Source organism: Ursus americanus, chromosome 2, assembly GCF_024610735.1.
Source record: "Ursus americanus isolate L20-20 chromosome 2, mUrsAme1.1.p, whole genome shotgun sequence".
In the NCBI taxonomy this organism is placed as follows: Eukaryota; Metazoa; Chordata; class Mammalia; order Carnivora; family Ursidae; genus Ursus; species Ursus americanus.
In genome coordinates, this window is record NC_142128.1 from 65,857,054 (window position 1) to 65,870,334 (window position 13,281).

Here is a 13,281-nt window from a genome sequence, read left to right on the forward strand (position 1 = left end):
GAGATCCGTATGATAAGTATATAGAAACACAGAAAGCCTTCTTTAAGTAACATAATATGAAAGCATTAGAATGGGAAATTGTCTTGAGCTAGATAGAATAAGAAGTCAGACAAACATATGTTTTTAACTATACGGACAAATCACTTAACCTGAGTCTTAATTTCCACATTTATAAAACAAAGATAAAATATCCATCTTTCCAGGGTCATTGTAAGAACTAAAGTTGATACAAACCATGGATAAAGATGGGAAGGAAGTACTAAGCAATAATTGCAAGTTTTATGCTAGGATATGGGACCATTGAAAATTTTATTTGGAAAGTACTTATTTTTTTAGTATTTTATTTTTATTTTTATTATTTTAAGATTTTATTTATTTATTTGAGAGAGAGTGAGAGAGAACACTTGAGCACAAGCAGGGGGAGAGGCAGAGGGAGAGGGAGAAGCAGACTCTCTGCTGAGCAGGGAGCCCAATGCGGGGCTCGATCCCCGGATGCTGGGATCATGACCTGAGCTGAAGGCAGATGCTTAACCAACTGAGCCACCCAGGCGCCTCAGAAAGTACTTATTTTTATGACGCATTAAAGGTTTTATTATTTTCCTCCTTTCTTCCTCCACACCCTTAAAAAATTGCATACTCCCTATGTAGGAAATGTCTGCACATGTCATCAGAAAACTTGCCTAAATGGATCATTTAAGACCTATTGGGGAAGGGTCCTAAATCCGTGCATCTGGAATCAGCTCTAGGAAAATGAAAGGAACCCCACACGCCGACATATAGAAGGGTGGCTCAGCCAGGTTCCAGGGCCTGTTTTCAAAGCACTTAGAAGTTTATGTGATGCTTGTTAGATAGAGGTCTCTCTCTCTACAATTTGGGGGTGGGGAATCTTCTCATGACCAGGGTGCCTTCCATCCACCTTTGCTTCAAAATTCTACCCCCTGCCTCCATTAAACCACTTCCCTGCAGAGCTAGATTCATGAGCAAGGAAGTAGCAGGAGGACGGTATGAAAGAAATATTTTCTTTTGGCTAATGTATATTGAGCACCCTCTTTGTATCAGGCATTGTGTTTGGCACATATAGATACAGACTAAGCCAGGTGGAATATGCTTAGAACACAGGCTTCAGAATCTTCTAGAAAACCTCTACCAGGATAATGTTAACATAGAAAATGGTACTTTTGGTAGATTTTCATCTATGTATCTTCATCCAAGATCAGCAGAGAGATAAGAATATAACCTGTTGCAAGGTTTTATTCTGGGCAAGCAAGGAAATTAATCTAGAATGGGTTCTACTGAAGTGTCAGGCAACATAGTGCAGAAAGGATGAAAACCATTTAGACTTGAAAAAGCAGTAGCAATCTTCTCTTACTAATGAGAAAAGAATTGTGGCAACAGTGTCTGGGGCTTCTTCTGGAAAGCTTTGGGTCGGTTACTTTAGTTCCCCCCCAAAATTTCTGGAAACTTTGTTCTACTTGGCAGTAAAACAAAGATGATCTCTATTTAGGGTTATACCAAATTCTTTTAAATTTATTACTTTTCCTCCCCATGCTCTGCCTTCCAACAGCCAGGGACACCACTGATGAAATATTCAGCATTGGAATGATATTTGATGTATAATTAAATAGAATGCATTTAGAAGTTCAGTTTTATAGACCTTTAATCTTCAAGTTAATCTTCATGGAGAGAATCTCACAAGCAAAACCAAAATACTTTTTGAAGTACTATCCTCCTTGGAAAAATAATAATCTTGAACGAAATTACTATACATAGGAAAGAAAACATTTATCAAGCACTTTTATATGCCAGGCAAAGCACTAAATGCTTTACATGTTATTTCATTTAATCCTCATGACCTTAATCCTCATACAACCTCACAAGGTAAGTATTATTAGCCCCACTATACAGATGAAGTAACTGAGGCTCCAAGCAGTTAAGTCATTTGCTTAAGATCACAAAGTAACATATTAGCATGTCTAGGGCTGGAACTCAGGACAGATTCTGACTCTCATGTTTTTCCTTAAATTTTTACAGGAGTTCATTTCCAAAACATGGCTCATTCCCTCCTCCCACCAACACAGTGATGTTAAACACAATCTTAGGGTTCTCTCTTTTACCTGAAGTCACGGAGCCAGGGACAGAACTAAGGCTTATAGCAATCGTAACTTCAGGGTCCTTCTACTGAGTGCCTCCCCTATACAGTAGGCTCTGTGCTAGGTATTTTTTATACTTTTTCCCCCATTCTAATCTTCACAATAACCTCTTGAGTTGGGCACTATTATTATTCCATTTGATGGATGAGAAAACCAAGACTCAGAAGGGCCAACCTCTTGCCCAAGTTTATATAATAGTGAGTCAGGTCTAGAATTCAGGTTTGTAATAATGGTAACATAATTGATAAAAGCAGTTGCCATTTATTGAGCTCCTGTCATGTGTTAGACATTGCTTTAAATTTTTTTCTCAACATACTTTGAGATTTACAATTGGCATCGCTCTTTTCTTTTTTTTTTAAGATTTTAAGTAATCTCTACACCCCATGTGGGGCTCGAACATACAACCCTAAAAGCAAGAGTTGAATGCTCTACCGACTGAGTCATCCAGGTGCCCCTGGCATTGCTCATTGCTCTTTCGATGCTCACAGTTTTTCAGATAAGGAACTAAGATTTATAGAAAATAAGTTAATTGTCTCCAAGGCATACGAACGGGAAAGGGTAGAGCTAGGATTTGAATGCAGGTCTCTGGGGCACCTACGTGGCTGGCTCAGTCGGTAGAGCATGCAACTCTTGATCTCAGGGGCTGTGAGTTCAAGCCCCACATTGGGTGTAGAGATTACTTAAAAATAAAATCTTAGGGGCGCCTGGTGGCTCAGCCGGTTAAGCGTCTGCCTTCGGCTCAGGTCATGATCCCAGGGTACTGGGATCGAGCCCCACATCAGGCTCCCTGCTTAGCGGGGAGCCTGGTTCTCCCTCTCCCTCTCCCTCTGCCTGCCACTCCCCTGCTTGTGCTCTCTCTCTCTGTCAAATAAATAAATAAAAATCTTCAAAAAATAAATAAAATATTTAAAAAAACGAATGCGGTTCTCTTTGACTCCAAGACCTATGTCCTTAACCATGATGCTTTGCTCACTCCTATTCTGTCTCTGTACACCCTTGCTCCTCAAAAAGTGTGGTCCCCAGACCAGCAGCATTGAGATCACCTGGAAACTTGTTATAAATGTAGAGCCCCAAGCCATTCCCCACACCTATTGAATCACAAATGTGTTTTGACAATGTGCCCACATGATTCTTGCGTGCATTAAACTTTGAGAAACACTGCTCTGCAGCACTGCCAACAATACACAAAATAAACAGAGAAGCCAGATTGTCAAGAACTGAGATTCTCGAGCATGTTCCCTTGGAAATCAGTTTTGAGCTGGAAGAAGTTCTGTCCTGCTGCTAAACTTGATAATGGTGACCTTTTCCCAAATCATAGATCAAATTAAGCCAATGAATTATATTTTCTTGTCTTTTCTTCCATCAGTTTCTTTCTCTTTGGAGCTATCACTTGCCTGTTAGTAACTTCAGAAGATGACAGTAATTGAACAGTAGTAAAGAAATACCTATGGAAAACTTGACATGTTGTCTGTTGTTATTTTTTCCCCTTTAATTTGTAGGTTTTTAAATTCTTGGATTTTTTTAAAAGAAGATTTTATTTTTAAGTAATCTGTACACCCATCATGGGGCTCAAACTCACAACCCCAAGATCAAGAGTCGCATACTCTACTAAGTAAGCAAGCCAGGAACCCCCTAAATTCTTGGATTTGTGATTGTGATTTTTATGTTGCATAATAGAGAACTGTTATTCTTTCTCTTAGTAAGCTTGTTCCTAATTCAAAGTGCAGAAATGAACATCACACAAAAAGCACCTGATTTCCACCTATGGGAACATGAGGATTGAGGCTCCAGAATCTTGGGGCACCTGGCTGGCTCATCTGGTAGAGCTGATCTCTTGATCTCAGGGTCATGATTTCAAGCCCTGCATTGGGCATGGAGCCTACTTAAGAAAAATTAAAAATGGGGGCGCCTAGGTGGTTCAGATGGTTGAGCGTCTGCCTTCAGCTTAGGTCACGATCTCCAGGTCCTGGGATAGAGCCCCACATTGGACTCCCTGCTGGCTCAGCAGAGAGTCTGCTTCTCCCTCTCCCTCTGCTTCTCCCCCTGCTTGTGTGTTCTGTCTCTCTCTCTCTCTCAAATGAAAAAATACAATTAAAAAAAAAAGAAAAATTAAAAATATAAAAAGTATAAAAATAAATAAACTAAAAAGACATTGGAATCTCTCTAGAAATCAAATAATCTAACCAAGAGGAACTTGTCATAGTTCCAAGAGGAACTTGTTCTTACTGGATAGTAAAAATATGAGTAGTTTTTATGTTCTCCTTTGTGCTTTCCTGAATATTTAAAAATATCTACAGTGAACTCATTCATTCGACAAATATCTAAGGAACACCTGCTAAGTGACAGGCACTGTTCTAGGTGCTGGGGAGAGAGCAGTGAACAAGTCAGAAAAAAATCTGCGTTCTGGGTTGGTGGTTGCCAGAGGCAGCAGGGGGAGGGGCAAAATAGTTGAAGGGAGTCTCAAGGCACAAACTTCCAGGTATGAAATAAGTCACAGGGATGTTACCTACGGCATGGTGACTGGAGTTAATAATACTATGTCGCATATTTGAAAGTTGCTAAGAAAGTAAGTCTTAAAAGTTCTCATCACAAGAAAAAATTCTTTATGTATAGTAATGGATGTTAACTAGACTTATGGGTGAAAATATACAGATATCGAATCGTTACGTTGTACACCTGAAACTAATATCAACATCAATGTCAATCACATCTCCATTAAAAAAAAATCTCTGTTCTGATGTCAGTATCTTCGGGCTTTTCTTCTCGGGCTGGTCAGAGTCCTTGAAGAAGACACGTCACATTTCCTCCCTGGAAGGTAAACGTCTGGTAGCCAGAGATCTAGGAATTGAATGGAGGAAGAGGGCTAGGAGTCTTAGCATCCAATATCCATAAATCCACTCACCCCTGTTTATACAGAAACTCCTACTCGGCCCGCCCTGGAGAATAAATACTTCAGTCTTCTTTTAGGGGAAGGGGTGCAGCCACTGAAGAAGGGGGAGGTAACCTGGAGATCTTACACAGCTCTCGAAATTCTTATTGTAATCCCTGCCCAGGGTACAACCTGTAGGTGGCAGCCCGCGCTGTCCTATGCCTCCCTGGTCGGCAGCGGGTGGGGGCGTAGCTACTGCCACCAAGTCTGGAGACCTGAGGGATTTGGCAGGGACGAATCAGGCTGGGTCTCAGCTTTTGTCCTTTGGATTTAGGGGTCAGGGTTCTCCAGGTTAACTTAGTTAACACTTGTCCCGCCTCTCCCTTTTTTGTTTTTGTTTTTGTTTTTCCTACTGGCTCCTCTCATTATTGTGGGTTCACGCTTAAAAAATCTCATTACTGTCATTTTCGTGGGGGTGTGGGAGGGAACAAAAGTAGATCTGTGTATTCATCCTCGTGAACTGCTAAACTCTCATCACTTTTGAGGAACATTTTCCTCTTCTAACTTAAGTTCTCTCTTGATACCAAGTCTTTTTTCTCCTCCATTTGTCCTTAGATACTTGAATAAAATATGTATTTTTATGTGTAGCTGACTGTGATTTAGGAAGAGTTCACTGACAGTCGCATATTTAAGATTTTAAGCAGCAGGAAACAAACGATCGCTTTCCTCAGCAAAGCAAAAATAGAGATGAGACATACACATGTTCAACTTTTTAAATTGTGTACGTAGAAGGTTCGTTATGGTAGCATTGTTTGTAATAGCAAAAGACTGCAAAAAAACCTACAGGCCCATCAGTAGGGGACTTTATTTTTTTAACATTTTATTTATTTATTTGACAGAGAGGGGGAGAGAGACAGCACAAGCAAGGGGAGGGGCGCAGGAAGAGGGAGAAGCAGCCCCCCGCTGGCAGCCTGATGGGGGTGGGGCTCCATCCCAGGGTCCTGAGCAGAAGGCAGAGGCTTCACCAACTGAGCCACCCAGGCGCCCCAGTCAGTAGGGGACTTGTTAAATAAGACATACCAATCCACATGGTAGCCTATTACACAGCTAAAAAGAATGAGGCAGGTCCTTACGTTCTGGTGTGGAAGAGTCTGTAAGGGCAGAACAGAGTAAGTATGGTATGCTATCATCTGGGTTTAAAGATACATACCTATATCCGCGACAGGGTTACTGGGAGGGGAACTAGGTAACTAGGGGACAGGAAGTGGAAGAAAGACTTAATTTTCCCTTATATAACCTTTGTAGCATGTGCATTTTATACTACAGTCTTATATGACTGATTTTAAAAATAAAGTACTAGTGAATAGTTTTTTAAATAATGACCAGAGGCACATGGGTGGCTCAGTCAGTTGAGTGTCTGGCTCTTGGTCTCAGCTCAGGTCTCCATCTCAGGGTCCTGAGTTCAGTCCCCACATAAAAAAAAAAAAAAAAGTAAATCAATAAAAGAATGAGCTCCATGGCCTTTATTTGACATACTGCTCTCCCTAATAACGTCCACCTTTCCAGATGTTACTTCTTCAAGATGAATATTAATTCCCAAATCCTTTTCTGGACAACTCCAGCCCAAGTACTTTCTCATCTGATCTCCTGTGTTAGAAATGATTATGTGCGGTAAAACTGTCACACAGTGATTTGCTATGCTGCTGCTGCTTCTTTTCTTTTTTAAAAATTTATTTATTTTAGAGAGAGAGTGCAGGAGGGGCAGAGGGACAGGGAGAGTCTCAAGCAGATTTCGGGAGTGTGGAGCCTGATGTGGGGCTCGATCCCAGGACCCTGAGCTCATGACCTGAGCCAGAGTTGGACGCTCGACCAACTACACCATCCAGGCACTCCTGCTGCTGCTTCTTTCAAATAGTATCAACCGTCTTGTATTAAACTTTCCATTTTGTATTTTCATTTGTGTTTTACTGAGCCTTTTAGGGGTTGCATGGGGGTCTTGCAAAATGAGGAATGGCCGGTGTTGAACATGTGAGCAAGTAAAAGGGAGGGAGTACATGAGGAAAGAGTTTGAGGCTCCCCCCGACCTACAGTCTTTCACACGCACTTAACCAAGCAGAGATTCATGTGAGTCAGTGACCCCTTTTTTATAAAATCCTAAAAGCCCCTGGAAATGTAAAGCCTTCACACTTTATATTGAATTAACCCAATTATCATGACATCACTTTGCCAAAACACTTGCACTCAAGGGATGAGAGGTTGGGAGACAGAAGCAAACATTTTGAAGCAAGACTCACAAAATTTTAGAGCCAAAAGGGCTTGAAGATCAACTAGTCCAAACCCTTACTTCATAGGTCCAAGACAACACATTGGAGGAATTCAGGCTCAAACTCAAGTCTTTTCTTAAATTCAGTTCAACTACACCATCCATTCTGTCGGAGCAGAGGTCTGGCCTGGATGAAAGACGGGTTTTTTCCACAGCAAGAAAGACAGGAAGGCACTGTGCCTGAAGAAGAGAAGAGAAAGCAGCAGGCGAAAAAGAGGTGGTTGTTTTGTCTCCAACGTAATTGTGTCCAGAGCTCCGTGGCACTCTGTCAATAAAAGTCTATATTAGCCGAAGCCAAGTTAAGATAATCAGAACTGGTTTGGAAAGCTGCAAACCTCAACTTCCCCTTACCCAGCCCAGTCTCTTGACTTCCAGAAACCAATGAACTTCAGCTTAAAGTTCTTGAACGACCCTTTCACATTCCCCTTTTCCACACCTGGAGAAGGAAAGTCAGAAGAGGACGTAATACAAACAAGAGCGATTTCCCCACTTCTAGGGTGTTTTCAGCAGATTGCCCAGTATCTATACTGTATCCGGAAATTGAGAACCATTTAGAGTAGCCATGGAGATATTACTGGCCTCAGTCTTGTTTCCTTCCTTCTCTTTGCTACTGAAATTTTTGCTCTGATTTCAGTAAGACACCCCACTTCTGCTGACGCTGGATTCCGCAGCCTCCTCTTTTTCGTTCCCATGCAGGGCGCGGGAACACGAGGAGAGCGAGGAGAGCGTGTGAGCAGAAGAACCGATCAGGTTCAACGGGGAATCAGCCCCATCCACCGTTTCCAGGTTTCGGAGCCCGGCGGGCCCAGACTACAAGTCCCAGGAGACCTCGCAGAGGGACGGCGCGCTCCAGTGAGCCTTCCCTCACTCTCCCGGAGAGGGGAGACAAAGGTTCCGTTGGCGGCGCACTGCGGGTTGGTTTGTTTTCAACGGCGGTGACGGAGGTTGGAAGCCCGGCCGACTACAGGCGGGGGCGTCGGGAGGCGGATTCATCCTCCGCGAAGCACTGGGGTGGGGAGGGGGGCGGGGAGGAGGGAAGCGGGGCCCGCGGGCCGGGGACCGAGCCGCCCAGACAGAGCTGGCTGAGGAGATGGAGGGCGACGGGGTGCCGTGGGGGAGCGAGCCTGTCTCGGGTCCCGGCCCGGGTGGCGGCGGAATGATCCGCGAGCTGTGCCGGGGCTTCGGCCGCTACCGCCGCTACCTGGGTCGGCTGAGGCAGAACCTGCGCGAGACCCAGAAGTTCTTCCGCGACATCAAATGCTCCCACAGCCACAGTTGTCCCTCCTCTCCCACGGGCGGCGGCGGGGCCGAGCGCGGCCCTGCCGGCGACGTCGCCGAGCCCGGGCTGCAGGCGGGTAAGGACTGCAGCGGCGGCGGAGATAGGGCTGGAGGGGCCAGCTGGAGGGCGGACCGCACCCCGTCCCTGCAAAACAAGCCGGGAAGGGGCGGCAAGTGGGAGAAGAGCGGCGTGGCTGGGCCGCCGGGCCTGGGCCGCCAGGATCTGTGAGGCCGTGGGCGGGCATCCCTCCGGGCGGGGGTGGGCTAGGGGCTCCCGGAGCGGGTTCCGGGGCAGCGGGCTGGCGGGCCGTGCGCACGGGCCGGGGTCCCCCGGGGAGCGGGAAGGGTCGCTCTGAGTGGGGGGTGTGCCGCTGTGATCGGAGACCCGCTTAGGGATGGAGGAGTGGACGGACGGAGGAAGAGCAGCAGGCAGGGTGCCCCGGGAGCCCGAGGAGGCTAGGGAACTGGGGTGGATTGTGTGTTGTGCGCGTGTGTGATTATGTGCAATGCTTTTGCACCAATTGTGAAGCAACTCTGAAGAAGTAGGAATGTACTAAATGGGGCTGGGGTCGCTGAAGCAAATATCTGTCTGATAGGTGCCAGGGAGTTGCCTGAGAGGTTGCTCGTGCTTACGGTGAAGAAGTCATAGAGGGAAGGGATGGGTTTTTTTTTTTTGTTTGTTTGTTTTTGGTGCTGAGACTTCTAGCCTTGATTCTCCTAGGGATGTGCTAGAGCCCCTAAAGCGCTTAAAATCGTGCAGGGGCTTTGATCTTTCCTAATTTCTCGCTTCCTCTTCAACTGCTATTGGTGGGGAACCAGAGGGTTTGTTAAGTACTGCGTCTAATTAGGAAATAGATTGGAAGGGAGAAGGGACTGGCAGGCATCCCATGTGGACAAGTACCCTGGGACCAACATAGCAAATAAGTCAGTGGGTTAAAATTAGTGACTCTCCAATGTAAGTGTGCACGCTCCAACGTAAGTGTGCACGAAAACCAAATTTAATAATTTTAATAAACGTCTCACGCTCTACCCCACAGATAGAGTAGGTCTCATGGGTGGATCCTGAGAATCTAAACATGAAATGCGGCTGGGGATTCTGTTGCAAGTGGTCTACAAACACACTTTGGGAAGCACAAATTTAGATGCTGATAGCACCTTTGAACAGGAGGCCCAGCACGGAATGAATTGTTGAATTCTTCAGAGTTTGCGTGTTGGGTCCTGTATTTCCAGAGTTGCATGCTTGAAATCCTAAATTTGTCTGAGACTCCAGAGATGGTGATCAAAGTAAGATAGTAAAGTTCTGATATGATCTTAAGTGATACTATTCCATTTAGTTGGCCTGGATGTAACAAACATGGGAGGAAAGGCATGATAACTTTTCTGGAGTTGTGGTTTTGACATCAAATGCCCAGAGATTTGCTGTTCAGAAAATGGATCTTTCGAGGCTGTCATGGAACTGGCAAGAAAGGCTAATGTTTTCGGAGATGATCCTCAGAATGTGTACTTCCACCCTCTCCCTTAGCAGTGCTATTCAGCGGCTTCCGTGCGCACAAGTTTTTCTCGCGGCTTACCTAAAAAGTCCTCTGTTGCTGTTACTTTTATAGCAACGATTTATTTTAGAATCACTACTGAAAAAAAAATCAGAGAGATAGAGGTTTTCAAGGCACCTTGACGCGCTCTTGTTTTTATTCTTTAAAAGCCAAGTTAAGAAAGACAGATGTACCCTTTGTATTTTGCCTCATTGGCTTTTCTGGTTGACTGCATCATGAACTGATCTTTGCGTATGGTATTTAACTAGTTCTCTTCACCCTCTGGAGTCTGTCCATCTGAACTAAAAACCAGGGTAGGGTGCAGATGACTGGACTGGGAACAGTTTGATTTTGTTCCATGAAATGCTTCCATTCCTTTCAGTGTGGAGAGTTTTGTCTTTGGAGGTGAAAATGAGCTGATATCAGGGAAAATTAGTGAGGTGGCACTTACTATGTATATTTTGGGAATGCCATTTTTCCAGCTGTTTAGGTAACTGTGTTAGAAAGTAGAAACCACTCCTTAAAAGACAACTAGCTCTTGTTTTCTCCTTTTACAGGCCATCTGTGCAAGGTCAAGTTCACTCAGAGACTGTCTCACCTTTCTTTTGTGAATATTGGGTTTTGAATAGGAGCTCGGAATATTAAGAGAAGGAATACTCAAAAAAAATTTTATTCCCTTTATCTATTTCTTTTTTTTTTTTTTTAAAGATTTTATTTATTCGACAGAGAGAGATAGCACAAGCAGGAGGAGTGGCAGGCAGAGGAAGAGGGAGAAGCAGACTTCCCTCTGAGCAGGGAGCCCCATCTGGGGCTCAATCCCAGGGCCCTGAGACCATGACCCAAGCCTAAGGCAGATGCCTAACTGAGCCACGCAAGCACCCCTCCCTTCATCTCTTTCACCCAGCCCCCCACCCACCTCCCCTCTGGCCACCACCAGTTCTGTTTGTCTCTTTTTTTTCTTCGCTCATTTCTTTTGTTTCTTCAGTTCCACGTATGAGTGAAAGGAACAGTCAGTTCCTAACCTGACAAACCTCTAGAAGGTTTTAATCGTCATTTCAGAGTGGAAGCGTGCTTCTGGGTTGGATGTGGTGTAGTATTTGAGCAACCGAAGATCATCGATTAACTCCAGACTTTTATTATTTCACCTGTAACCACAAAGGAGATGGGAAGGACCCCAAAATTATGCTTTCTTCTTAATTTTGACAGTTTGTATTCATTGGAGGCAGTTTAGAGAGTATATAATGTACATGGTGTTTTAGGAGCTAAAAAGTAGGTGGAATCGAACTCTAAGAGTAGCCTAGCCTGTACAAAGCAAACTGAATTACAAGTGAAATTTCTTTTTCTTTTCTTTCTTTCTTTCTTTCTTTCTTTCTTTCTTTCTTTCTTTCTTTCTTTTTTTTAAAGATTTTATTTATTTATTTGACAGAGAGAGCAAGCACAAGTAGGGGGAGCAGCAGGCAGAGGGAGAGGGAGAAACAGGCTCTCGGCGGGGAGCCCGATGCCGGGCTCAATCCAAGGACCCTGGGATCATGACCTGAGCCAAAGGCAGACACTTAAGCCACCCAGGCGTCCCACAAGTGAAATTTCTTTAATTCCATTTCTCTTCTGCTGCCCAAATCATGGCCTTCTTTTCACCTACCTCCAGGCAATGAGAACCCCTTTATCTGTTAATTTTCCTCTGTCATAGGCTTCAGAAGTAATGAGATAAAGACTTTGAGAACTTCTTTGAAAAAAGGCAGAATGGAGTGTTATGAAGTAGCAGAGGGAAAAGTATTTTTCTTGTTTTGGGATCCAAGGAGTTCTTAGCTGTTGTAACGTATCATAAACATATGAAGACATTGGAATGACTAACTGTGTCTAGTTGGAATGCTCTCGTCTGTGCTGCATTCCTTTAGTCCTGTTTCCACTCCTTAGTAACTGGATGACCTTGGGCACATCACAGCTGTGCTGTGCCAGTTTCCTTGTCTGGAACCGGTGATTCTAACAGTAGTGCTTGCCCCTAGGGTTGCTGGGAGTTAATACCTGGTAATGCGTGTGTCTAGAATAGTGCCTGTTACCGCGCGGTGTAGGTATTATAGGTAGGTCATATTTTTCTGTAGTTATTCAGTAAACATTTAAGTATCTGGTATAGGGGACAAAGAGTCAAATAAAGACATTGGCCTTGGCCTTAGGCTAGTGGGAATCAGTCTTTCCCTTCTATACTTTTCTCCTAAGAAAGAAAAAAGAATGATAATTATCATCATTATGGTGCACCTGTTAATTGTTTCTATAGGAGGAGGGATGAAAAGGACTAGGAAGACCTGATGTCGGTCCTCTAGAAAGGGACAATCTGACTTCCACCATATACTTAGGCAGCACCTAAAGCAGAAAAATGCTAGAGAGCTAAGGTATGGCTAGATTATAGGCATTTTATGGGAGTTACAATTCTTAGGTTTTTATAGCTTTTTGCCTTTGGTTAGCAAACAGCTTAGTTTCTCCAACATTCTTCGCCTTCTTTTTTTTGCACCTAGTATAAACTGGTTGCCAGAATTTAAAAGAAGAGGAAAAGCACTAGTGCATTTATTTGAAATAGACCTTTTTCTTGGACTCCTTAGACGGAAGTTGGTATAGGTAAGTAAGTGGCAGAGTGACATCGGGGGAAGAGACAGAAAATTGGGGCGAGAGGAGATTGTTTACAGCCTGGTTTCATGGGGCTGCTTTCTTCCCCGGGGCTGCATGGTGGGAAGTCGGGTTGTGGGGTGAAACAGCCAGAGACTGGGACGGGTGTGCTTTCTAGTAGTTCGCCCCGATCTGTTTCGGCTCTTTGGTATAACCTTGGCAGGGACGGTGCTGTCATTGTGGTTCTTTCGTATGACTTTTATTACCCCAAGCATATCGAAAACTTGCGCTTTCTCTCCATTTTCTTCCTGTATGGAAGCAATGGTAGCGGTTGAAAAGCAAGCACAAGCATTGGAATCAGACCTGGGTTTCCTGCTGGAGTTCAGCTTCTTACTCACTGTGTGACTTGGGCAAGTTGCTCCACCTCGTTGAGTCTTGGCTTCTTCCTACGTGAAATGGTAGTGGTATGAGATGCTCCATATTGTATGATTCCATCTGTGTGAAATGCCCAGAATAGGCAAATTCATAAAGATA

General features: G+C 44.2%; 1 protein-coding gene across 1 annotated transcript in view; it reads left to right on the forward strand.

Annotated features, from left to right (window-relative positions):
- Nucleotides 1-8,255: 8,255 nt before the first annotated feature.
- DSTYK (dual serine/threonine and tyrosine protein kinase) overlaps nt 8,256-13,281 on the forward strand; it is a 47,449-nt gene continuing 42,423 nt past the window's right edge. Inside the window, exon 1 of the mRNA XM_045787538.2 lies at nt 8,256-8,697. Coding sequence (XP_045643494.1) covers nt 8,433-8,697 — 265 coding nt within the window. The 5' untranslated portion in view covers nt 8,256-8,432. The remainder of the gene's footprint in view (nt 8,698-13,281) is intronic.